The 27974-nt window shown below is 43.9% G+C and overlaps 1 protein-coding gene and 1 long non-coding RNA gene across 7 annotated transcripts in view; one reads left to right on the top strand and one right to left on the bottom strand.

Moving 5' to 3' along the window:
- The window catches only part of MED22 (mediator complex subunit 22), a 36222-nt gene extending 23324 nt beyond the window's left edge, over positions 1-12898 (top strand). For 4 of the 6 annotated variants that reach the window (XM_029613124.1, XM_029613125.1, XM_029613126.1 and 1 more), the window contains exon 5: positions 181-9639. In XM_029613124.1, coding sequence (XP_029468984.1) covers positions 181-379 — 199 coding nt within the window. In that variant the 3' untranslated portion in view covers positions 380-9639. Of the gene's footprint in view, positions 1-180; positions 9640-12697 lie in introns of those variants that run through there. The other 2 variants (XM_029613129.1, XM_029613128.1) reach the window with 2 other exon arrangements.
- LOC115097375 overlaps positions 1-27974 on the bottom strand; it is a 52425-nt gene that overhangs the window by 13510 nt on the left and 10941 nt on the right. The gene's annotated exons all lie outside the window — the stretch shown is intronic.

The following is a 27974-nucleotide window of genomic DNA, read 5'->3' as shown; positions in this document are numbered from 1 at the left end:
GTTCTGTGCAGAATTGAATCTTGTTACCTAAATTAGTCTTCCCAGCAGTATTTTTTCATTTTCTTAATGCTTTGCTTCTATCTTGCTTTTTTTTTTTTCTCTCTCCCCACCCTGCCTCTCCTTAACTCTGTGCTGGACCTTGCTGTGTGTGTTCTTACTGGGGTGTTTTGTTCTGGAAAGCTACAGTCTGTATGACAGAAACGATCTGCCTCTGTGCGAAGCCTATTGGAGCCAGGACAGTACCATGCTTTCACCTGAAGGTATTTCCCCACCGCCGGTTACTATGGCAGCAGAACCAAACGGCACCACTCCACAAGGCACATCGCCATGCCACCCACATGTGAACGGCCATGGGACAGGCCCTACAGAACATGCATGAAGAGGTGGTGTGATTACTTTCAATTGAGCATGCTCAGGATGACATTAAGTATTATTATTCAGAGTGAGCAGAGGTGTATGTGCAGATTTTCTGTAGGCTTAGATGTAATTACTGTACCTATGTCTTAGACTTTTTTTTTGTTTTTTTAATGAGTCGTCATAGCTCATTTTCCAATTAAGAAATGAGAAGACTCAGCCGTGCAGTATTTTCTGAATATATGATGCATAGGCCAGAATTATCAGTCTTAAGAGGAGATCAGGATTCCATTTATGGCTACATTTTTGGCACCTACAATTAGCTACCTCACTGTCTTCTCTTTACAGGAAGGCAATAACATATAATCTTTCTCTCCACCTTTATTTCTGTGTTTGGTTTTACAGAAGAGCAGGGTGCCCCTGCAGGTACACTGAATAGGGAAGTTAATTCTCCAAGCGTAAGCAAAATGAGATGCCAAAGGGCACAAAGCTAATTTTGTAGAAGGAGATACTGAGGAAAGGTGATGGGAAATGGTGCCTGTATTAAATCTTGATTAGAAATCATGATAAAAACTATGGAAAGGTCTTATCTAAATGAGATCTCTTGACATTTTTGTTTTAGTTTATGGATTTTGTGATCTGATAAATCTAGCTCATGGAATGATCCCTAGACTACAAAACATAAGCAGTGTCCTGTCTCTAATAGTGATTAATCCAGGTTACTTGGAAACAGCTGACAAATCTTAATGGGAAGATCTGTTCCCTGTTTATAATTCCTAGAAGTAAGAAGTGGCTATATCTGTGTGACTCATAATTGTGAATGGATCTGTCCCCCAGAAACTTGTCTAAGCCTTATTTAAATCCAGTTATGCTATTAGCCTTGGCCACATCCTCCAGCAACAAATTCCATAATGGTTCATATTCAAAGGATTTATGCAGGTAAAATCTTTTGCCTGCATCAATCTTTAAAAATATCCCTGTATCGCTGGGTAACCTTATACCAATTTTTGGATAATCAGCAGAATTTATCTTTTCACCAGCTTTCTTAATATGGACTTCATAGCTTAACTGGCATTGGCTTGAAACAAAATAATTTGAAAAATAAAATGTAGTACTCTACTGCAAGTTTAGTTTCCTGGAGTGCTGCCTAGGGCTAGTACTGTTTGAAGGCGTAAGTAACTGTTCCCTGTTAACCTCTTGCAGACATGATTTTATCCTTTTTGTGATACAGGCTCCAGAACTGAAAACAGTAGACCTTTAGAGAGGCATTATCATCTCCTTTTTCCTGCTAGTTATGCCTCGCCTTATGCAGCCCAGCATCCCTCGGGCCTTAGCCACCAACTTGTCACATTGCTGTACTACCTTCACATCGGCTGACATTTCCCATCGATAAGCAGGGTTGAATTAGGCATGACCTATGGGTGACACTATCTGGTGGTACTGAACAGACCTCGCTCTCCAAGCTAGTAGAGCTTTTGCTCTATTGAGTATGGATGGGAACTCCCACTCAGGTGATGCCTTGGAAGCCTCCTCAGTCTTTTTTTGAATCCAAGAACCAGTATGGACATGAATCTCTCTCATTTCTTTTCTTGTTATAACCTAAATTTTCTGTCTAAAATGTAGCCTCACTGCCTTGGCAGCCCCTCAACAGCACTTTTCTGGTAGAAATTTTTTTTTTTTAAAGTTTTCTTCACAATGTCAAGAAAGAAAAAAAAGCCACAGTAAGTGGGTTTAAAGACACTATTTATGGCAGAAAAATGTTCATTACAAATGTCCATGAGCTCTGCTAATTTTGTCTGAGTCTTGACCGTGACCAGGTTAATTGTAACAATTGTGGATGGCTGTTCCTGCATATACAGAAAGCCAGGGCCTACAAAACGGAGAAACTGCATGAGGCTTGTGAAAGGCAAAGTCTGTCCTCATCCCAAAGCGCAACTTTATCGGAACAGGGGTTCCTCCAGAGTATCTCTCTCCCCCCCCCCCCCCCACCCCCACTGGCAGAGCAGGCTAAATTCTGGGGATCAAGTACTCACAGCTGGCATGCATCGAAGAAGAAGCGGCATTGCTTTGCAGAACAAATGGAACACTCCGCACTGAAAAACACAGGCTCGAATACACCAGTACCATCACCACACAAAGCAGCATTGGCGCTGTCAAAGCATAAGTCTTCCATACTCCAACCTTCAGACTATCGTTCCTCAATGCCTTTGCCTTCAGAAGATTCGATGCATTGTGCCACACGTCTTCTCACACAATTGTATGTAGGCTAAACCAGTTGGTTAATTGGTGCAGAGGGGGCTATGATTCCTCTGCCTCCACCAATTACCAGAACAATCTCTCTGAGGAAATTATTGGGCCAAGGACTACAATTTGAAACACCAGAGCCCATTTGCTTTCTAGTGCTTCTCATTTCTAACTATCATCCAACTTAAATTTTACAGAGTCCAGAACATATGCAGGTCCTAGTTTGTGAAGAGTCCACCACCTATGTCAGGTCAGAGAGCATGTCAGCAAAGTTAGTGAAGGATTTCTTTACTTCTTTAGTGGCTAAGGACAAGGCTAGTACCATCCAACCTCTCCTTTCTAGAATATTAAATTTACTCTCACAAGGAGGAGTCCCACAGGCTCCAGTTTATATGGATACATCAGGTCCCTGCAAGGGGCTTCTAACCTACTGCTTTCATGTGCAGTGAATTCTAACCATACAGCAGTGGTCCATAAGGAATACATATGTCTGTGGCAACTGAGGCCGCCTCTTTAGTCGCCATCTTCATTGTTTGCTTCCTGGATTAGCATTCTCTCGCCTCTGGGTTCCAAAGAGGGTTCAACAGAGCTACCCTCGAGCCCCCTCCAGATTTTTCAAAACAATTGTCTCCAGCAGAAGACCTCTCTTATTCCAGGTTTCTGGACAAATTGTTAAAAGCCCTAGGAGTAAGTGTCCATAAGGACAAAGCCCCTTGCATAAATGTTTTGGGTCTCCTTTAAATTCTGGACATGCAAGTAGAGCCAGCAGCTATTCCAGACCATCAAATCCTGCAAGACTTACAAATAAAAAAATAGGGAAAAATCACCCAAGTAAAAAGGAATCTTGACCTTAAATATAGGGTGCAAAAATCTCCAGAGTTTGGAATGGTATAGCTAACCCATTACTCAGTTGGGGTAGAACAGTTTAAAAAAAAAAAAGTAGGAAACAAAAATATACTCAATGGCACCAGGGAAGGATCCCAGGCTTCTAAACAATTTTGACAAATGTTAAATGCAAGGATTTCTACCCATCAATTGTACATTGTATATAAAAACTGAAAGCTTTTCCTCCGGCAAGAGAAACTGAAATTGTATATTGTCGCGGGCACCTCTGAAGTTCTCACCAGCGAGATGTGGTTCCTTCACTCACAGGGCTGTCATCCCTCTAGGCATCGCTGCAAGGCTGAAACGGCTGGGCTCTGCTGCAAATTCAGACGTTCTGACAATTCTTTAAAACAGTTTAGGCGTCAACCTGTTGAATGCGGTTTCCCATTCTGTCTCTGACTGGCCCTCCTCCAGTCAGGTATTTTTCCTGTGCTCTCACCGAGATGCAATTCTCAGTTCTTCCCCCTCCTCCACTGAGGAAGGATTCACAAACAGACATATAATAGTTTATCAAAAATCCAGGTCTTTTTGTTTCGTTCCTAAGATTGTGCAGAAATTGCAATTCACTATTGCCTCTGCACTGAAACCGAAATGTCTGTAGTCAGGCTTCTAACCTTGCACTGACTACCCAACGTGGGGATCCAGCATCAACTCACCCCTTCTCCCCTAATAGTTGTGCTCCCCGTCCTGTCTCACCTCTATCTCTTGCGGTAATCAACCTTGTCCTCCTTGTAAGTGTGTAGTGAAACCAGGTAACACCAATGCTGCAGGACACACTCACTCCGTCTCCATGTCAGACTCAGAGGACTCCTCGGAAGGCAGCTCCCAGTCCATCTCCTCCTCACTCTCCATGCTACTGCTCTCTGAGCTTTCTTCCTCACTCCTGGACACACCCTCTGCTTCCCACAGCATGCTCTCAGCTGCCTCTAATTCCTCCAGATTACCCTCGGCCTTCACCTCAGCCTCCTTCTGGTTAGGAGCCTTCCCCTGCCGCTCTGGGATTCTGGGAACTGTAGTCCACACAGGGTGTCTCCACGCCCCCTGCTGTTTCCCCTTGGTATCTTTGGACCACTGCTGAACGGGGACCTGTAGAATATCCTGCCGTGCTAGGAGTTTGTCACTCTTCTCCTGACAATATCCACAACCACTTTTCGTTGCTGAGGAATGTATATGCCATTTTATTCGTTCTGCCTACAAGTTGTTTGATACCACTGCTTGTTCCTCCTCAGCTTTCATAAGAGTGAGCTGCATAACCTGGTTGAGAGTCAGTAGTCTTTGCGATGATGTCCACAAAAAGCTGGTGGATGTTCTCTGCCTCGGTGACAGCTTCTTGGAAGAAACTCTCAGGGAAACAGTGGCACAAATTAAAGAACAAAATATAACGGTCCAGTTCCTCTCAACAGGCTCAGAAATACAGCCTTCCAGAGATGCCTTTTCTAGCAGTTCCTCCATTACCAGATGTTGCCTCTGCTTTCACAACACCAGCTCCTTCCATCTCGTTCCAGATAGCATGAGCATTGTCAACCCAAATCCATGCAACAAGTCCAGCCAAAACCTGGATAAAGTTTTTGGCCACCATACAAACCCATCACCCAACCTCTCCTGTAGGAGGAAGAATCCAGTACTAGCTGGAGGAGTGGTGCTAGACCATGAAAGATCGTTGGGGTCACAAGATTGCTTACATTTCTCCTGGTTTCCCACACTCCTTCATCGTTTAGCCTTCAGTCCAGATCCATCTTATTTGATGTAAGTCCATCTGGATTGCAATTGCTCCTCAAACAATGGGTGATTATAGATGGGAAGAAATTGGATCTATGGCCAAGAGTTATATTTTCACTACTTCCTTGTCCCCAGAAACTCTGGGGGAATGAGACCCATCCTGGATTTAAGAAGCCTAACAAGTACATAGTCCAGGAGAAATTCAGAATGAATTTCCTCCACACAGTCCTCCTCCCCTTCATCCAGAGGGAGGAATGGATGTGCATTCTGGATTTCAGATGTTTATGCTCATATTCCCATCCATCCTTGCCTCTGGAGTACCTGAGCTTTATAGTGGACTCTTCCCACTATCAATACAATATGCTGCCCTTTGGCCTGTCATCAGTACATTCAAATCTTCCCTTACCAGGACAGAGGGCTGGTGACAGCAAATTGCCAGGAAGATGTACTAATCTTCTTGCAAACATCTATTCAACTTCTGCAGGCCCTGGGCTTCCTAATAAATTTAGAAAAATAAAATCTAAATCCCTCTGAGGATCAAATTCATCGGCATTTAGATAGATCCTCTGGAGGAGAGAGCGTTCCTTCCCTCAGAGCAAGCAACTATTCTCGGGTCACTTGTACACAAACTGCTACACCCACATCAGGCCACAGCCAGAGACCTGATGGGTGCTCTGGGCCACATTATAGCAGCAATCATTGTAGTTCTTGTAACCTGCCTTCATATACACCATCTTCAGTGGGGTCTTCATTCATAATGGGACCAGCTGACTCAACCCTTGACTACAAAATTACAGATTTTGATAGACATGAAACGGGATTGATGCTGGCTACACCCTCCATTGTTCAAGAGGGAACACAGTTGCATTTCATCCCTCACCAACAATGTTGGCAACACATGCCTCCACAAGAGTTTGGGTAGCCCACACCTGTCCCTTTCAGGCTTGAGGAACTTGGTCATTCCAAGAAAAACAGCTTCAAATGAATCTACTGGACTTGAGTGATTAATACATTCTAACAACCTTTACTCAACTGCTGAAAGGGAAGCGGTTCCTCATGTTCTATGTAAACAAGCAAGGAGGCACAGCGTCATGGATTCTTTGCCTAGAAGCGATAAAGATATGGAATGGGCAACCAAACATCATTCACAACAAAATCAGCCCAAACACCCTGTACTCCACCTAGGTACAAGTACGCAATATTTGAACAACTGGTTTCCTGGTCAATCTTATTATGATTATACTGCAACGCATATACACAATACAATAGCATAACAAATTCTTATTGTGTTGTTTTATATATGTAGGACCAATACGCAACGAGTCTGTATGTCAATCAGACCCACCATGGAACGGTCCATTACTTTATTAAATTGTATCTTCAAACTATTTTTTTAAATTTGTGATCTTTCCATGGTGGGTCTGATTGACATACAGATTCGTTGCGTATTGGTCCTACATATATAAAACAACACAATAAGAATTTGTTATTGTATTGTGGATATGCGTCGCAGTATAATCATAAGATTGACCAGGAAACCAGTTGTTCAAGTAGTACAACCAAACATCATGCCATGCTGCAAGCGAACTACCTTCCAGGGATTTCCAACACATTAGCAGATTGCCCTCGCAGTCTTTTGATACTCAAAAATGGTCTCTGCAACAAGCAACAGCCAACACGCTGTTCAATCTATGGGGGTCTTCTAACGATCGACCTATTTACATCAGAACGAAACAGAAAACTAGAAAACTTTTTGCTCTGTTTTTCACAGCAAACTCAGCATGGCACAAGATGCTTTTCGGCTTGACTGGAATACAGATCTCATGTATGCTTTTTCACTGATCCCACTAGTATCCAGAACTGTGCAAAAAGTACTCAAAGACCAGGCCCAACTGATTCTCATAGCTCTGCTATGGCCCAGGCAAATTTTGTTTGTCTAATGCAGCTATCCAACATTACTCCAATCTGTCCTTTTTTTTCCCAAGAGGAGGGATATCTATTTTATCCAAACCTCCCATACATCAATATGATGGCTGGAATATTGAATGCTCAGTAATCACCAGATTGTCCTTACTAAAGGAAGTTGAGGGCATCCTAGAATCTGCAAGAAAGCCATTAATGAAAAGAGCTTACTGCTTTAAATGGAAAATATTTTCTGCATGATGTCAATACAGTTCTTTGGTCCTTTTCTCATGCGAACCCAAAGAGTTATTTAACTATTTGCTATCCCGTTTTGCTGCAGGTCTCAGCACTTAATCAGTAAAAGTACATCTCTGTGCTATAGCTGCTTACTATACTCAAATCAATAATAAATCTAGCTCCACTCATCAAACAGTGTCCAAGTTCATGAAAGGTTTGTAGTAGACTACACTTCCAGTCACACAACCTCCTGTTCCACGGAATCTAAATGTGGTTCTGGCACAACTCATGAAACCAAAAATTATAAAGTGGAGAAAACCAAACCTCACAGCAAAACATAAGAAAGAAAGGAATGAGGAGGAAAGAGTAAAAATATAATTGTCCCAAATGTTGAGAATAAACCAGTCTCTTTATTCAAACCAAAATAATCAAGCATTCAATTTAAAACTTAAAAAAAACATGAGTTCCCTGACACATACATGTATTGTTGAGCATCTACAGCAGGAAGGACAGATCACTACATGAAAAATAAAGTAATATTCATCTCAGAGGATCACATAACACCACTTCACCAAAGCCTAAACAAAAATACCACATACGTGCATAAGGCAGTGGACTTCTTTACTGATAACAAAATAGGAAACTCTAAAACAGTTCACAGCAGTTGAAGGTGCACACTGAAAACTAAAGTAACTTCAAAAAACAATGCCAAAAAGTCATGTAATCCAGATTCACCAATCCAACAAGAAGAGAGCAAGAACCAATCAGGAAATATACAATGGAATACATCTGTCAAAATATGATAAATAGCACAGTTCAGGTAAACCAGAAAAAAAATGTACATTTAAAAGAAAGAGGACAGCTCCATTTTCTGATTCAAGCCAATAGGCTGTAGAGATTGCAGACAGATGATCCAGTGTCATTCACGTTGGAGTAATAGATTATCATATCCCCACCCTTAAGTTGGCAAGGTACCTTCTCAATAACAAAACAGCAAAGATCCATTATGTCATGTTTGGCATGTAGCCAATGCATTACCTACCAAAAGTAGTATTGTCTTTCCATATTAATCAAGTCATTGTGCTCCCTATATTCTAAAGCTTGCATGCACATGAAGGTGAAAAAGCCCTTCAGATTTTAGACCATAAAAAGGGCCTTGGCTTATTACAAAAGAACAACTCAGCCACAGGGTCAGGCTTTGCAACTCTTTGTCTCTTATGATTCTAACCAAATAGGCATAGTTAAGGCCAAACAAACATTGTCCAAGGGGCTGGCACAATGTATAGCATACTTATACCTGAGCAAGCATCCAGATCACAGACACTATCCAGGCTCATCAAGTGAGAGCAATGGTTGCATCAGTAGCTCACCTCCGAGAACATATCTGCAAAACTGCAGCATAGTCGTCGGTAAACACCTTTATGTTCCATTGCTATGGACAATCTATCAAACAATGATAGTAAATTCAGACAGCAGTTTTTTGTATAGCCTGTTCACCCAGTAGTGCTCTCTTCATGATGGGGTCTGGGTTGCTTTTTCAGTAAACATTCCGCTGCAACCCTTAGGTTGCTTATTCAGCCTTGCTTATTGACAGAAAAAGCAAGTTTTCTTACCGTAAATAGTGTGTTGAGTAGATTGTGGAATTAGCCATGCTATATTCCCAACAATCTCTCTCGAGAGTCGACTATCCATCTAGATTTAGCGCTCAAATCAACTGCAGGGGCAAAAGCTCTACTAGCTTGGAGAGAGAGGCCCATGTCATGCTTATTCATCCTGCTATCTATGGAAACACTTTACGGAAACTTACTCTATTACTCTGAGGTCTTTCTCTTGGTCTGTGCACATCAGTAAAATATGCCCTTGGCATTAACATCTATTGGGTATTTAAGACCATACCAAACTTTAGGGCTGATTCACTCAGCTTCTTCTTCCTAAATCTATCATAAACTCTCAGTCCTCTCTTCTCTAAGCTGAAGATCCATAACATGTTTAGCTTTTTCTCAAAAGGGAGTTGCTCCATACTTTTGTTTTTCTATTCTTTTTTTACCTTCATGTGGGATTAAAAACGTTGGCCTGTCCCTTCTTAAGTGTTTTGTGTAGCAGTAAGAGAGAACAGGTCAAATAACATGAGAAAAAGGATAAGACTTAACTGCACCTGTCATAGAAGGCCAGGTGCAGTGTGTTGAATAAGCTACAGGACTGGAAAAACTCATTGTCAGTATTGTAATTGTGCTGTTAACATTTTGTGGTTTTCTCTTGTAAATAACAGCTGAATAAAAAATGACTTTGTATATTTTTTTTCTATTTGTCATGTATGCATGTGAACATTAAAACTGCCCTACCCCCTATTCATGAAAGAATTGCACTCAGCCCAGAAGCGGAAGACAAGCCTTGGTACAAGGACAGCAAATCTTCTTCAGTGTTCCTGCAGTGGGACCTAGTTAGTGTGCAACGGAAAAACAGAGATGCAGCCAGAAATTATCTGAAATTCATTAATGCAGGGTTAATTACCATAATCTCAAATCTATTAAATCAGGTTCACTTTAGATGCAGCAACCCACTGCTTACTGCACGTCCTCCAGCCCAGTTCATAGATGTGGAACGCATCCTCTGACCAGCAGAGGGAGGCAGAGACAAAAATTTAAGAGCTGATTCACTCTTTGATAAAAGGATTGGTGCTGCTGCAGCAACTCAATATGTCTCTGCCTCAGTAGATGTGCACATGTGTTGGCTGGTGCTGCAACAGTTAGATGGATATGTAGTAACTTGTTCCTGTGGTGTCTGCAAGGAGGGCTTCCAGGAAAACAGCCAAAGAGTCCAGAAGAATCCTAGTGGAAGCAGCTCCCAGTTTAACATTGACAGCAAGCCCGCTGTTAAATCCAGATCTATTCTTTAATGATTGTTTTGGCGGCATGGGATAAATGGCGATATTCCTTAGTGGGCAACAGGGAGTACCATTATAGTACCTCCCTATATCATGACCTACAATTCCCCCCTGGGGATGACAGATTCTGCTTTCAGGCAATGGTTCTCATGAGGGGAACATGTAAGGGAACACATTGGGTTCCCGAGCTTTCCATCTCTGCAAACTAAATATGGTCTGCCAGACAGAGCACTTTTTCCATACCTACAGCTGCATCACTTTGTTACGCAAGCAAAGATCCAAGAACATCCGGGGCAAGGAGCTTCATACTTTGAATCTTTATGTAGGCACGCTGGCCCTATCAGAGGGATTATCTCCAAAATTATACACATTCTTAAGGATCCACAATCTAAGCCAGCTTTTATCAAGGGTTGGGAACATGACTTACGGAGAGAATACACCACAGACCAATGGCTGTTTTTGCCAATATTACTAAGGGTCTAATTTTTGCACAACTAATTGAAAACAGCTATAAAGTATTATATAGATGGTACTTAACACCAGAGCGCCTTAATAAGATCAACCCCAATTATAATGAAATGTGTTGGAAGGGATGTAACACCTTGGGTTCTTATATTCATCTCTGGTGGGACTACCCATATATTCAGGCATATTGGAATAAGGTCAAGATATGGATAGAGCAGATGCTTCAAAACAAAATAATTCCTACTCAAATAGGGAATTATGATCAATTACTAGTAAGAGCCATCTGCATGATGGCTAAATGTGATCTTGCTTTAAGTTGGAAGGCACAACAGGCCTCTCTTCTTTCACTCACACAAGATAGGGTTGAGTGTGTATATATTTTGCATAGAATCTCTGCTATCCAACATAAATGTGTGCCAAAGTTTGATCGAATCTGGACTCCATATACAAGATGGAAACAATCTATATCCAAGAATACTTAATGGATAGTGGTAATTGATAATACTCATTGGTAAAAACGAAGTCGCCTCTTTGTACGTTTTGGGCCAGATTTTAAAAGCCTTACGCGCGCTGGGCCTATTTTAAAAAGGCCTGGCTACGCGCGTAAAGCCCCAGGATGCGTGTAAGTCCCAGGGTTTTACTAAGGGGGCGATCCGGGGGAGGGGACGGGGCCAGAGGCCTCCGACACTGCTGTGTTGGAGGATCGCATGCCAACAGGCTGCCAGCACGTGCAACTTGCGCCTGTCTGGAGGCAGGTGCAAAAGGTAAGACAAAGGTCGGGGTGGTGTTAGAGTAGGCCGGAGGGGGAAAGGTTAGGGGAAAGTGAGAAGGTCAGACTAGGGGGGAGGGAATGGGGGAAGGCAGTGCGGCTTGGCGTGCACAATTGTGCACCCCCTTGTGTGCGCCTGCGTGCGCATGTTATAAAATTGGGCGTTCATGCGAGCGTGCTGGGTAGCGGGCACCTTTTAAAATCTACCCCTTTATGTTTATTACATAGCTTCATGATCTAAATGGTGCCACAAGTGATTTGCCAAGCTTTTGCAGACGTCACGAGAGAGGTGGGGGGAGCTGTAAAATGATAATTGTGTACTATATCAGAAGGACTGGTTGAATCCTGTTTATGTTATGTTGCAAAAAGTAATAAAATAAATTGAAAAGAAAAATCCAGACTTATTCAGGCTGCTGCAAGGTTCCCCTTTCCCCCATAGAGTGTGGGGGAATTCAAACGGAGCTGGTTTTATAAGGGGACACCGAGGAGAAACAAGACCTGAGCCCTAAGCGAGCATCAGCACATAAAAACAGACTTTCCAGGGTATCAGGCAGAGAGCGCTGATTTCACTGGTTGAGGGGGCTCCTGGGACAGCAGGCGTGGAACCTGATTTGTCCCTGGCAAGAGCAGGATTGGAAGAAGAAGAAACCACAGGTAAGGCTGAGGAAATCAGGATGTCAGCTACTGGATGAGAAAATGTTGGAATGTTTTGCCTAAGATATCGTACTCATTTAACTTTGTGAGCCGCCTTCAGGGAAAAGTGCTCAGTATTTGGGGTAACAAGTTCTCAGCTGGGAGAAATTTTATGAGCGTGTGTCTAACAGGCAGGCAAGGTCAATTAGGAGTTGCAGAAGCTCTAATGACCAGGCTGTTCAGCTGTCTGTGGCTGGCTGATTATTTCCCTTGTACTTTAGCAACCCCCCTTGGCTGGACTCAGATGCAGAGCATGAGGTGATAAGCCTGAAACCTGGTTGTGAATTATAAAGTCTAGTGTCCTAACTCCAGCTGCTTGCCAGGTGTTTAGAAGGTTCAGTACCTTGCCCTCAAAAAAAAAAAAAAAAGTGTGGTGGTGTTTGCATACAGGGAGATATACTTATGTATAAATGAAGCCTTGTAGGCTACTGTTTTCTTGATTGAAACGCTGCAGGAAGGAAGGCTTGAGTAAGATTACATTTAAAGTATTGAAGAATCTTGAATATGCCCCTTTATGAACTATTTGATTATAACTGAAATTTCAGATCTCATCAGTGTTCCAGTGATTCAGTTTTTCCTTTTGATCCACTCCTGATGAAGCCCATTTGCGGCGAAACAAAGGAACCATTGTCGAGGGGAGATGTTCATATACTAGCCTTCATGGCACTGAAGAACTTTCTGTATAATACCTTCTGGAAATGCTGTTCTGTCTAGCTCGGTGGTTCTCAACCTTTTTTCTAACAGGACACACCTGAGAGATGACGCTCACATGCGTGACTCACTGAACACATGACCATCATGGGACTAAATATAAACATATACTCTGCATCCACAGGAATCTCCCACCTCCTAATAATGAGTGCAGAGCAGAACTAAGACATTTCCCTGTACAACTCACCATACAAAAAAGATGTTCTGATTCTGGTGTCATTTCAATGACAGCATCACAAACTCCCTCTACTACCAAATGCATTGTAAAACAATACAAAACCTGGAAAAAAAAAATCCCAAACCCCAATCTGTACATGTTTATCAAACCTGCAATACCTCGGCAGCATTATCTCCAAGAAATGAAACAGCAATAGCCCTACCCATGAAAAGGCAGCAGTTCATCACCAGTGCAATATCATATTGAGAAAATACAACAAATAAGACTGATTCAAATCCCTACTTGCTACATCTCAGTCACACACACACAGAATAGAGACAGACTTGCCTTCACCTAATATAGAATAAAATACCACAAATTACAAATGCGGAAACAAAAATTGGAATGGAAACACCAAGACCTTCTGCATGCAGTGCAAAACTGGAGAACTAGAAACAAATATATTTCCTCCTACAATAAGCAAAGTTCAAAGATAGAAAAAAATGCATATTCTCAAAACTGACATTATGGCTCTCGTACCCTGTCACTCCCCTCCATTCTCCTATCACTTCTCCCATCTACTCAATCGTCCCTTTTCATGCTCATATCCCTGTCCAACGTTTCTGACACCTCCCACCTCTGCATCTTCTTCCCTATGCCACCTCTGTCCCCTGCTCAACTCTCTGCCCTTCCCTACCTAGCATACCTCTGACCACCTCTTTCCCACCCCTTCCTGCTCAGTATCCCCTGACCTCCCCTCTCCCCCAACCTAGCAGGCCCCACCCCTCCATCTCTCTCCACTTCCATCTCTTCTCCCTGTGCAGCAGCCCCCAGCCCCTCCTTTCTCCACCTCTCCCTACCCAGCAACCCCAACCTTCTTTCCCCCTACCCAGCAGACTCCTGACTCCCTATCTCCCAAGGTCTTCCTGCCCAGCATATTTCCCCCTTCTTCTGGCTCCCAGCCAGCATAAAAGCCTTCAGTCCAATCCAGACACTTCCTCCCTCTTCACCAGCAGCAGATGAGGCAAGAAGCATTGATGAGAGAAAGAAGATGAGGCAGCAGCAGCGGAAGTTGGCAGTGGATCTATAGAGCACGCACCTCTCTCCCTTATGTCTAGGCACCATGGGATGAAGAGAGAATCGGCAGCCTCACTGCCAAGCTAGGCAGAGAAAGATAAAGTTGGTGTCCTGCCAGGCCCATATGAACAGGAGTTGGTGATATCTCGCTTTGAACTGGGTGAAAGAGAAGGGAATAACCTCCCACCGGGCCAGGAAGAGGAGAAGGAAGCAAGAGCAGCTTCTATCATACCCAATGAAGGAGAAATCAGCCAACTCCTGTCCAGACTGATGAGGAAAAAGCAGCCTTCTGCTGGCTCTGCGACACACCTTCTGTGAACTTGTGACACACTAGTGTGTCCTGACACACCTGTTGAGAACCACTGGTCTAGCTTGAAGAATAAATTGTGTAAATTTTGTTTTTGGAAGGCAATATTCAATAAATATGTTTGTAAGAAGTAATATTTTTCTAAGCATTTTTTGGAATTGTTTGGTTTAGGGCAGTGGTTCCCAACCCTGTCCTGGGGACCCCCCAGCCAGTCGGGTTTTCAGGATATCCATAATAAATATGCATGAGAGAAAATTTGCATGCACTGCCTCCACAACATGCAAATTGGATGTGATGCAACACCGCTGATCCCACTGCATTATCTGCTACTGATTGTTGGTTGAGACAGTAATAGGAAGTGAAAGTGTGTACTGATGATGACCACATCACTGCTTTGCAGATTTCTTGAACTGGAACATATTATGTAGGTGTACCAATGAAGTTGCTGTTGCTCTAACCTGATGTGCTTCAATTGGATTCTTAAGAACTAGGGAATGAGACTCATAGCAGAATTGGATGCATTGTGTTATTCAGTTTGACAGCATCCTCTTTTTTTTTACTGCTTTTCCTGGGGAATTCAGGTTGAAGGAGACAAAAAGTTGCGAGGTATGTCTGACTGAGTTCTCAATTTGTAATATACAAGGGCTCTCTTGCAGTCTAGTGTGTGTAGCCCTATTTCCCTTTTATTTGCTTGAAGTTTTTATTTGTGTTTATTACATTTTTCAATACATACATGTCACAAAAGTTATAAAGTTAGATAAGCGTCATACAGCAACAAAATACAGTGAACAGTGAGCCTTGAACACTGATGGGGCGGATTTTAAATGCCCTGCACGCGCCCGCGCGCCTATTATGCATAGGCCACCGGCGCGCGCAGAGCCCCAGGATGCGCGTAAGTCCCAGGGCCTCGTAAAAGGGGCGGGGAGGGGGCTTGTCGGGGGTGTTCCCGAAATGACACGGCATTTCGGGGGCGGCGTTTCGGGGGCGGGCCTGGGGGCGTGGCGCCGGCCCGGGGGCGTGGTAGAGGCCTCCGGACCAGCCCCCGGGTCGGGTGATGGCGCGCCAACAGCCCGCTGGCGCGCGCAGATTTACATCTGCTTTTAGCAGGCGTAAATCTGCCAACAAAGGTAAGGGGAGGGTTTAGATAGGGCCGGGGGGGTGGGTTAGGTAGGGGAAGGGCGAAGGAAAGTTCCCTCCGAGGCCGCTCCGATTTCGGAGCGGCCTCGGAGGGAACAGGCAGCGTGCGCTGGGCTCGGCGCGCACAGGTTGCACAAATGTGCACTCCCTTGCGCACGCCGACCCCGGATTTTATAAGCTACGCGCTAGCTTATAAAATCCAGCGTACTTTTGTTCGCGCCTGGTGCGCGAACAAAAGTACGCGATCGCGCACATTTTTTAAATCTACCCCTGAGTACACAGTAAGAAAACACATATACCTGTACTGGACAAAAGAAAGCTACAGCAATCAATTGGACAGATCGTACAGCTAAAACTTAACATGTATCTAAACTAAACTAACCCCATGTATTCTCCCACAACCCACTACCCTCCCCCCACTCCAAAATTGTTCAGCGGACGATACTCAATGGAGAATAAAAGTAAAAGTAAACCGACAGTACACCAAAAAGAAAAAAATAACCAGCTTCTAGGATAGTAAGCCAGATATGTCCCGGATAAAGGTTGTAAAGTCCATTGGGTGATAGTAAGGACTCTGCTCTGTGTCCCATATAATGAAGAGTGCTCTCACTGAGGTACAAAAGGGAAATGGCAAAGAAGGAACCCCCCTAAATTGTTTTGGCCGCTAAGAAAGTGTTGAATTTGTCCCACACTGGCTGCATTTCAAGGAAGCGTTTTATGTGAAGAAAGCTTTGCTGTTAAAAATTCAAAGGTATATAGTTTCACCAACAGGCGGAACCAGTTATCCTGCTGTGATATAGAGTTATCAATCCAATTGCACAGGATCATTTTTTTCCCACCAGGCTAGCTTTCTGTAAAAATTTAAAGGTAGGGAAGTCAACTGTTATAGAAGTATGGAATGTGACTCCGAAAAGCCACAATGTAGGATCTACAGGTATTGAAATATTAAGAATTTGGCTGCAGCTGGAGCAGATCTGTTGCGCTCGGAGGTGGTTTATGCTTATGGTTGCCTAAAACAATACTATGTAAAGTCAAAGCCTGAGGCGTGCATTTAAATGAGTCTTCATATGTTTTGATGAAATGTTGTAATTATAAATATGGGAAGAGATCAGAGGATGGTAATGCGAATTGCTTTTGCAGCTCTGGGAAACAGAGTAACTGACCTGTGCTTTGTGAGAAGAATTGGAATATGAACTCCAAACTGAGTTCCCTCCATCTATGAAACACAGAGCGACATTTGGCCAGGGAAACAGATCATTATCACAGATGCTTAGTAACGATGATAATCTAGAGGGGAGATTAAGCAATTGACATAGATAAAACCAAGCCTTCCAGCCTGAGATTATCAATATTTGGGTTGATAAAACAGGGGACAAGGAAGCGCTATTTGCATGTAGAATATGATTAAGTGAGGGGAGATCTAGCCAGCCTGCTAATTGTTGACATGGGGTGAAGTATGAAGTCTTCAAAACCCAGTCTCATAAAAACCTTAACATACAGGCTAGGTTGTAGAAGCGTAAATTGGGACAATTCATCCCCCCTTGGGAAATCAGTTGATTAAGAGTTTTCACAGATATACAGGCCTTCTTTCCATTCTTTTGTTATACCAAATCCTCAGTAATTTGGGCATCCCAACCCGGTTCGGTATCCAAGTTGGTCTCTCACACTGACAATTTTTCACCATTTGGACAATTGGAACTTCCATATGTATCTTCGCATACATAAGATTAAACATGCAAATGTTGTGTTTCATGCCTGTGGACGACCACGGGCGCGGCCCCCTACCATGCCCGCGGCGGCGACCCGCCGCGGGAGTTCTGGGAGAAGCTCCGGATCCAACGTCCCTCGCTCCGACATGGACCCTGGTGCTGGTTGCCAGGTTGGGAGCCGTCCCCGCTCCTCCCTCGGCGTCCAGCGGCGTTTCCTCCGCGGAGGAAATCCAAGAAGGCCGCCGCCATCCTTAGGCGCGAGGCCGCACCCCCGTCTCAGATTTAAAGGGACCTGATCCCTTTAACTAGACTCACCTGTTTCCTATGAGCCAGAGCAGAGGAAGTATAAAAGGAGACTTCCTCTGCTCATTCCTTGACTTGGCAACTTCCGTGGTTAGTCAGGTCTGCTTGCTTTGGTGAGTTCTTGTGCTTTGGATCCTTGTTCCTGTTTCGTCTTGGTGTTCCTGGTGTGTGACTTCGGATCGGCTAGTGGTGATTCCTGGTATTGACGTCGGACTGGCAAGTGGTGATCCCTCGCTGTGTGACCTCGGACTGGTAAGCGATGACCCTCTGGCACTTGACCTCGGACTTCTTCTTGACCTTAGTCTCCAAGGGCCCGCCTAAGTCCCAGCGGCCTGGGTCCCTACGGGCTCCTCCTGGGGGGACCGCAGGCTTCCAGGGGTGAAGCTCCAGTCAGCCCTTGCACCGAAGTTCTTGACCTCTCAAAGGTCCACCTAAGTCCCAGTGGTCCGGGTCCCTAAGGGCTCCTCCTGGGGGGACCGCGGGCTTCCAGTGGCAAAGACACACTTCCTTCCTTTGACGTCACAACTCTTCGTCTGCCTCCACAGTCGCCTCTGTCTCCAGTGCCGAGGGTCAGCTGGTCACGTCTTCTGTTCCTGCCTCGCCACCCGACGGGAGAACCTACGGATCATCCTCCTAAGGTATTCCATCCTTCCGTCGGCCCAAGGGTTCACAAGCCTGAGCATAACAGTAAACATCCCCACCAAATATCCCAATCACCCTCCCTCCCATCCCATCCCATCCCAGTTCCCAAAAAACATCAGAAAGAGCAAAAATCCCCATATAGCTGGGGTGGAAAGTCACGTAATTGATACAGTAAAAAATAAATGAGGATAATGTCTATACGCCACCAAGTGAAATTAAAGACGAAGTTGAGGTAAAATCAGTTGGCTGTGTATGTTAAAACGGTCTGACCCAGAACACAGAGACCAAAAAGAACGGTCATTTCCATGCAAAAGAACGGCAGGGGTTGTAAAGACGTGAGCCAGCATTAAAAGAACAATAGGGGATATTTGAGTTACGTCTTGCTCTAAAGGGTATATTGTAACAAACCAGACAGTGTTGCGCTCTGGCAGGTCCTGGTCCGTCTTCCCTCGCAGCCACGGCTAGCTCCTCTCGTCTGCAGCGTTCTCAGGCGTCCCCAGGCCCGTTGGGGCCTTTTGACTCGCAGCGCTCCTCACGCTGGGGCTGAGCGTCCTCCTCGACGTTGGCCCCACCTCTAGGCACGCACGGACCACTCGGCCCTTTAAAGGGCCCAGCATGGGAAACCAGTCTGCGACACCCAATGATGACATCATTTAGAGTTGGTATATAAGGCGAGGCCCTGTCACCAGAATGTTGCCTTGGCAATCGGGTCGACATCTCCGGTGTAGCTAGTTGCTGTCCTTTGCTCCTTGTCCTTAAGCCAGTCTTCTGTTCCAGTGTTCCTGCGTTCCTGTTGTTCCAGTGCTCTTGCGTTCCTGTGTTCCGTGGTCCTCCCTGTGTCCCAGTGTCTGTCCGGTCCCTGCTCCACGTTCCTCCTTGGTAGTACCTTCTTGGACTGATACCCAGAACTGACCCCTGCTTGCCTGACCACGTTTGACCTCTGCTTGTCATCGGACCTGACCTCTGCTTGTCATCGGACCACGTTTGACCACCGCCTGGAACCGACCTTTGCCTCTCCTTGTCTTGACTATGTTCGGACTGATCTTGGAAACTGACCCTTGCTTTGGCTGACTACCCTTGGACAGATACCCTGGCTTTGACCCTTGCGCTCCACTCAGACACTCTATTTTCTCCTGTGACCATCAGACCAGCCTGTCCGGATGCTGCCCGCGGCCTTCCGCAGACTAGACCTATAGGCATTGCCTATCTTGCCCGGAGGACTTTCATATCCTGTGTCTTTCCTGAGATCTCTGGTGATCCCTGACCAGGTCTAGTCCACCCTCTTCTCAACAGCCATGCACCTTTGCTCGAAGTGGGCACACCTCTCTGCTATCTCTCCGGGAGACCCTCCGAGGCCCACCTAAGTCCAGGCGGTCCGGGTACCCAAGCGCTCAACTTGCAGAAACCCTGGATTGCTATTGGTGAAGCTCCAGCTAGCCTCTACCTCCTTGTGTACTCCGCCTCCTGGTGGCAGGCACTCTCTGGGTCCGACCAGAGGGCCGTACCAATCCTGCACCAGGCCAAGGGTCCACCCCCAGCGCAACAGATAGAGCAATTCCTAATCATGAGGATGACTTAGAGATCTGTAAGGTCAGACAGTCTAAGATCTTGTGTTGAAAGCAGAGGCTGAAAGGTCCGAATTCCATCAGCTGAAGAAAAACGGCTGACAAAATGGCGTTGATCAGGTTAAAAAAACCATCTTCTTTCACACCATATTAGGCCTCTAACAATTTTCCACACAATATAAAGATATTAATAGACGAGTGAGTCCAAAATTCTTTTTGCCTCCTCTACCGAATCAAAGAATTTGATTGCATCACCATGCCATATATTTAGTCGTGCCGGAAACTGGAGCGAAAATGTAATCTGTTTCTTAAATAAATTGGAGCATACTGGGGAAAATCCTTGCCGCAAAGCTGAAATTCGGGCAAAATAGTCCTGGAAGATTCTATCCCTCATTGATTTGTAGGTAAGCTCCGGGGATTTGCGATAGGCCTGTAAAATAGCCTGCTTGTGCACAAAGTTTAAGATCTTCGCTATGACTATTCTTGGTCTCAGGTCCTTTTCTTTCTATGGGCCTAGCCGTTGGGCCCTTTCGATCTTAAGAGTGGAATGTAGTTCAGGAAGATGGAGAGATTCCGGCAACCACAATTCCAGGAACAAACCAAGATTCCGGTCAGCTATAGATTCTGGAAGGCCCAATAAGCGTAAGTTAGATTGGCGGGCTCTATTTTCCAACTCATCGAGTTTGGAGGTTTATGCCACTATTGCTTTTTCAAGTGCTAATATTTTAGCGGTTGCTGCAAAGGCATCATCCTCCAACACAGCCACTCTGCCTTCTATTTGTTCAAAGCAGTTATTCAGTTCCGACAGATTGGTTCATACCTCTGTGATTTGCGCTGAGATGGAAGCAAATTTGACATCCAGGGCTTCTAGAACGGCTGCTTTAAGTTCCTCTGCCATATTTCTGTTTGGTCCCTTGCTGCATGTCGAATCGGACGCAGACACCATTTTGGTGTCTATAATTTTAGTTTTCTCTTTTTCTTTCTTGCAGGTTTTTATTGGCATACTGGAAGGTGATCATTGCATATAGGAGGCGATCGACATATTTCAAGGAGGATATTGTTTTTACAGCAGAAAAGAGTTGTAGGCAGCTAAAAAAAAGATATTATTGAAGCGTGGCACCCGGAGCTCTGTGGAGCACGTCCTCCCCTGTTCACCACATTATGTGACCCCCCATCGCGTGAAGTTTAGGGAAAAAAGCTTGGTAATGAAATTGTTTGATTTAAGTGAAAAGCTGAAACCACTTTTGGTAAAAAGGATGGGTGAGTCATAGTAGGACCTTGTCGTGATGGAGTTGAAGGTATGGATAATTAATTACCAGAGCCTGGAGCTCACTTATTCTCCTGGCCGACATGACTGCTACTAGGAAAAGTACCTTCCAAATATTGTGTTTAAAGACGAGGACTCCATGGGTTCAAATGGAGCCCTCATTAGGCTATCTAGGACAACATTCACGTCCCATGGAACTAGAGATTTCTGTATTGGGGGGTGAATATGTAGTAATCCTCTCATTAACTTCAAAATTAATGGATGAGAAGAGATTGGGGAACCTTTATCTGTGAAGTGATACGCTATTTTAGCGCTCAGGTGAACTCAGATTAAAGTCACTGTTAAACCCGAGGTTGAAAGAGCGTGTAGATATGTCAGTAAGTTTTTGGGGAGCAAGTGAAGGGATCAATGCTCCATTGGTCACACCAATTAGAATATCCCTTCCGTTTGAAGGAGTAGTTCCTTCTTGTGGATGGTTTCCTGGCTGCCATTAACACTTCCGTGATTTGTGGTGGCAGTCGGAGTGCATCTGGTGAATAAGCACCCCCCTCTCCTCGGTTAGAATTCTTGCGCTGTTTCCTCGAAACAGTTTGGGTTGAGTTGAGAGTTGTATTAGATAGGCAAACCATAGTTGTCTCAGTCATGCCGGAGCTATAAGTATCCTTTCTGCCTTGTCCGATATACATTTCTGTATTGTTCGAGATATGAGCGGAATTGGAAGATAGGTGTAGAATAGGTCTTCTGTCCAAAGGATTAGAAACACAACCTGGGTATTCTGCGATTGCTGGGGAGAATCGAAGACAAGGCCTCCACCTTTGTGTTGAGATCCATTGCGAAAAGATCCTTGCAAGGTGTTCCCCAGCAGACAAATAGATCATCTGCTATTCTCAGGTCCAGAGACCATTCATCCGGATGAAAAATCCTGCTGAGTTTGTCCGCTTCGGTATTTGCTAACCCCGGTCAGTATGATGCTTGGAGAAATATTCCGTTTTGTTCTGACCATTTGCAGATCTGGATTGCTTCTTTGCAGAGAGACCTGGAACCTGACCCTCCTTCTTGGTTTATGTAGAACAATTATTAGAATTAGGGGTTTAATGAATCCATTGTATTTTTTTTTCCTGCTTTACTATTTTTGCTTTTTTTTTTTTAATTTATTTTTTGAGTTTCTTTAACAAGACAGTATAAGCAGAATCAATTTTTCACTTTTCAACTTATAAAGACAATTTAAACCCCTTCTCCTCCCCTCCGCTCCCCTGAACCTCCCCCCCCTTTCTCTTCAGAGGTTTTTCCAATATTCAGAACTATTGAAGAACCAGAACTTTAAACATTGAAAAGTCTTAGGTAAAAAGAAAAAATGTCTTTCTTTAGGTGCTGGAATGATCTGAAGGTAACTTGTTCGATGGGACCGGATCCCGGTGTCCAGTAGAATGCGCATGTGCCCTCTCTCCAGACTGATTCACGGGAAACTTGGTCCAAGGGTCTCTGTATGTGCCAATACTAGGATTGAGATGAGCTGTAAAGGCTGCCCATGTTAAAGAGGTCTGCACAGATTTCCTTGGCATAGTCGGCGTGAGGATAGCATGCTCCATAGAGCATAGGATCACCAGATCACGAAACCAGTGCTCATGGCTGGGGCTACCGGGGTTAAGCCAATTTTTTAGAATAATTTGTTTCCCCACCAATCCAGCCTTAAGTATAAATAGATTTTCGGAGTCAGAGAGCTGTATATGGGTGGCTGCATTCACTCCAAAAAGCCAAAGGTTAGGGTTAGGGACCAACACCTTTCGTAAAAAGGTGGAACATGCCCGGTACACCCTCCTCCAAAATTTGGAAATGGGCCCACAGTCCCAAAAACAATGGAAAAAGGTGCCCTCGGAATTTGTACATTTTGGGCATTGGGAGGAGGGTGAAATCTTCATTTGGTAGGCCTTGAGAGGGGTGATGAAACTCTGCCAAAGAAATTTGTACTGTGTTTCTTGCAGGAGAACATTCTCCGATACAGTAGGTAAGCTTTTAAAACAATTTTGAAATTCCACAAAGGTCAGATCGAAAAGAGCCCATTTTTTCCAACTGTTATAAATCTGAGTTAAAACTTGGGAAGCTGATAATCCCATAACCTCCCGATAATAATATGATACATTTGCTTTACCTTGTTTACTCACTTGCACTATATCTCTGAGTTTTTGGGTGTCTGGAGTCTGTAGCAAAGTGGCTTTCATGGATTGTATAAAATGGGTAACTTGAAGATATGCATACAGGTCCGATGCGGGTAGTGTGTAAGTTTGCTGTAATATGTGAAAAGGAATTATATTTCCCGTAAGCCTGTCCTGCAGGTCAAATATGTAAGTAAGTCCCTTTTGATGCCAGCTGGAGAATATTTTATTCTCTCTGCCGGGAGTAAATAAATTATGACCCGTGATAGTGAGTAACGGGGTTATTGGGTTTAGAACACGTCCCATCTTGCAAAACAACTGCCAGGCCTTCCTACAAGTACGTAACAATTCCTGTGTTTTATATGGGAAGGAACCAATGTTATGGGCAGTTGTAATAAAGGATTTAACGATGATACCCCATACCATTCTAGTAGGTAATGATATGGGGTTACTGACGTCAGGGAGAAAAGCCAATCTCTAATATGTCTAAGACTACAGGCTAAATTGTACCACATTAAATTTGGACATCCTAATCCTCCAGTTTCCTTCGAACTGTTCAAAGTATGGAGTGGTAAACGGGCTCGTCCACCCCTCCAGAAAAAGGAACGTAGCGCCTGATTAAGTTGATGATGATCACCTTTTGAAATCCAGAGTGGGGCTAATTGAAGAAGATATAACCAGTTGGGTAACAAGACCATCTTAAATAGCTGTACCCGACCCATCAATGATAAAGGTAAAGGCTCCCATCTCCGCAGGGTGGTCAGAGTGGAATTTAGCAGAGGTTGTACATTGACCGTGTAGAAATATGCCACCCGAGCTGGAATATTCAGGCCTAAATATTTCAAAGAGCCCCTTGCCCACCTAAGTGGAAAACTACCCAGCCACTGTCTTCGCAAAGTGCCAGTAACATCGAGAGCTTCAGATTTGTCACAATTTATCCGAAGGCCTGCAAAGGAGCCGTACTGAGACTGAATTTCCAGTACTGCCTGTAGGGATAGTTGGGGTTGTGTTAGAAACACCAATAGATCATCTGCAAAGGCCGCGATTTTAAAAATATATTTTGGCCCCACAAACCCCTTCACTGCTCGGCATGCATCAATTTTCCGTAGAAGGGGATCTAAAGATAATAGATATAGTAAGGGAGAGAGAGGGCATCCTTGTCGCACCCCCCTCCTGATTTTTACCGCTGTTGAGAGACAGTCATTTACTAAAATATATGATGCAGGGTCATTATATGAGAGATATATAATGTAAGAATTCCCCTCGAATGCCAAATCTTTGTAAAATGGAGAAGAGATATCTCCACTCCACCCTATCGAAGGCTTTCTCTGAGTCAAATCCAATAATAAGTGCTGGAATATTTTGGTGTTGACAAATATTCATAGCTGTAAGCAGCTTGATAATATTTTGGTTGGGTTTTCGCCCTGTCACAAATCCCGCTTGATGTGGTGAAATTATTCTTGGAAGGAGAACTTTCAGGCGTTCCGCAAGGGCCTTGGTCAAAATCTTACAGTCACAATTTAGTAACGAAATGGGTCGGTAAGCCGAGGGGCACGTAAGATCCTTCCCCGGCTTAGGAAGCACAATAATGTAAGCTTCCCTAAAGGAGGCAGGGAAGCCCTTCCGCACAATTCCCTCTGTGAAATATTTTGTCAAGGGGAGAGAAACCTGCGATGTAAGCATTTTGTAAAATTCACAAGAGAAGCCATCTGGGCCAGGGGACCTACCCATATTGGCAGCAGCTATAATTTGTGATATTTCATAGGTCTGTAGGGGTCGGTTAAAAAAAGCTAGTTGGGACGCTGAAAGTGTGGGCAGGGCCAGGTCTTTGAAGAAGACCTCTTCCTCTTCTTGCTCGATTTTCAAGTTCATCTACTTTGAGCTGAAGATCTTTTTTTTTTTTATCACGGTCAGCTATTTTGTTCTCGTTTTGGGTTGCATCATCTTCTAAGAGGGAAATCCTGTTTTCTATGTGATCCATACGAGGTAGCATATCATTCAAAGCCTCTTTCACTTCCCCCAATTGGGATGTAATATGCTGTAGTTTTTCATCTAACGCTTCATGAATCGCCTCCTTAATTTCCGCGATTGAAAGCATTGGGGGAGCTGGCAAGTGCTTACTTTCCCTAGCGGCCACCATTTTGGGATCACTGACCTTCGGTTTCTCTCTCTCTCCCTTTTGCCACTCTTTGAAGCCATCACTGGAGAGACATTATGCATATAATTGACGATGGACATAAGCTCTCTGCGGTGTGTTGGTCAATTCTCCGGTAGCAAGGCTTTGAACGCGTGAATGGACCGCGATGGTGGGAGTGGGCCCTGGAGCCAGTGGAAAAACGTCCCTCTGGCTCACCACATCACGTGATCTCCTATTTTTGCTTTGTAGTTTTTCATTTTTTTCATTTTTCATTTTTATTTTTACTTTTATTTTTACTGTTTTCAGTATATTTATTTTTATTTACTTAATTAGTTGATGCTATTTTTCATTTTATTTCATTTTTATTTTTATTTTATTTATCTTATTCTATTTTATTTTTAAAATTATTGTTTATTTTTTACATTTTATTATAAACCGTTTTGGTCAGCTATTTGCTTGTGAAAGACGGTATAGAAATGTTTTTAAATAAATAAATAAATAAAAAGAACATAGCTACTTGATTGACCGTGCAGATCAGTACAGACATTCTTCAAATCGTTGACTGGAATGTGTGAAGTGCATGTTTTATGGCTCTTAGTTCCAAGAGATTTATCTGCAGGTGACTTGGGTTTTCCACTGAAGTAGGTAGGCTCCCCATCCTTTCGTCGATGCATCTGATGTAATGAGTAATCGATGGGGAGGATTTCTGAATGGTGCTCCTTTGGATAATACCAAAGGTTTCATCTACCACTTTATATCTTTTTTCATGAGATTGTGAGTCGAATTCTCTTTGTCATCATTTGCTGTCACTGATTCCATTGAAACTTTATTCCCCATTGAAGTCATCTCATGTGGAGTTCAGTTTGAGGGATGACATGAATTGCTGCTGCCATGTGCCCCAATAAGACAAGTACTTGGTGTACAGTCGTTACATTCTGTTTGAAGAGAATTTGACATTGAGAGCGCAGGATCTGAGCTCTGTCCTGAGGTAGAAAAGCCCTGAATAGTTTGAGACTGGTGAAGCTGGGATTTCTCGTAATTTATGATCCAACCCAAGCCTTCTAAGCATTGAGTTGACTCCTTTAGGTGATACTGTATTGTGTCCAGATTTGGAGACACAATCAGCAAGTCGTCGAGGAATGGGAATATATGGCTCTTTTGTTTCCGTGAGCCACAACTACCACAGATATTTTGGAAACACTCTTGGGGCAGATGAGAGTCCGAAGGGGAGTACCTTGTACTGGTAATGATGGTCCCCAATTTGGAAGCAAAAGTACTGCCAATAGGCTCTATGGATGGGAATGTGAGCATTCTTTAGGTCCAAAGAGCAATTCCAGTCATTGGGTTGCAGGAAAGGGAAAATTGATTTCAAAGAGGTCATCTTTGAATTTCTATCTCTTGACAAACTTGTTGAGAGAACGTAAGTCTAGGATTGGACAGAGACCTCCTGATTTCTTGGGAATGAGAAAGTACTGGGAGTAGTAGCCCTTGTGTATTTGGGAAGGTGGAAGAGGGCGGATCACTTGTTGGTCCAACAGAGTTCTTACTTCCTGATGAAGTAACAGTATGTGAGATTGTCTGCTGGTGCAGGCTACTAAGTGTGGTAACGGGGTACCCAGGAGAACTGTAGCCTGTAACCTTGGGAAATTATCTCCAGAACCGATTGATCAGTTGTTATCTTGGACCAAGCATGGAAGAAGGATGAAATTCTACCCCTGACATGCCCTGCGTTTTGTGGCTGGCTGGCTGTCCCTTAAAAACTCTGTTACTTCTGGGACATTGATTGTTGCACTTTCTGGGATCATTGACCCCTTGAGTGGTTCCTCTGTTGCTGCTGCTGAGCTTGTCTTGCTTGCTGATAGGCGTGAGGTCAGTAAGGGTGGTAATAAGTTTGGTAAACCCTGTATGATCTACGTGGGTAGAAGTTTTTCCTGTAGTTTGAAAAGTATTTCTATTAGAAGATGATGTTTCAATTGGAGACATTAGAGACTGTACTGCTACATTTTTCTCTTTGATTTGAGAGACTGTTTCCCTAAGTTTCTCACTAAAAGGTTCTCTCCCTTACATGGTAAGTTTGCTAATTTATCATGCCCATCCTCTCTTATTGCACTAGAATGGAGCCATGCTAGATGTCTGGCTGCTATAGAAGCTGTTGAGGATCCGGCTGACGTATCAAACCTCTCAAAGGTTGTTCTGAGAAGGTGACGTAAGTCTGCAAGCGGCTGAGGTGTTCCCATATCTCCATGTGGTTGTGAGATAAAGGATATCAGGTTTTGAACGCATTCATACAAATATTGTGTTATATAAAATTGATGTTGGTGAATTCGAGCATCGAGCATGGAATTCTGAAAAATTCTCCTGCCGAATTCATCTAGCAACTTTTCAAGGAGGTGTATTGGAATATAGCCTTGTTTTCTTTGCCTTTTTCATTGCAGATTCTACCACAACTAAGGCATGCAGAATTTGAACCATGCTGTAGTGGGTGGATTTTTGCATTTTATATTTGAGATCCAACTTCCTGGACGTTATGACCAGAGAGTTAGGGGATTCCCACATCTATCCATGATTGAGTCCAGTAACGAATAAGAAGGAAGAGCCCATTGTCTCAGCCCTAGGATTGGGCACTTTTCTAGTTTCAGTTTTTAGTAGAATTCCCA

The sequence above is a fragment of the Rhinatrema bivittatum genome, chromosome 8 (assembly GCF_901001135.1).
Source record: "Rhinatrema bivittatum chromosome 8, aRhiBiv1.1, whole genome shotgun sequence".
NCBI lineage: Eukaryota > Metazoa > Chordata > Amphibia > Gymnophiona > Rhinatrematidae > Rhinatrema > Rhinatrema bivittatum.
Note: the sequence above shows the minus strand (reverse complement) of the source record. Positions and strands in the feature narration are given on the sequence as shown.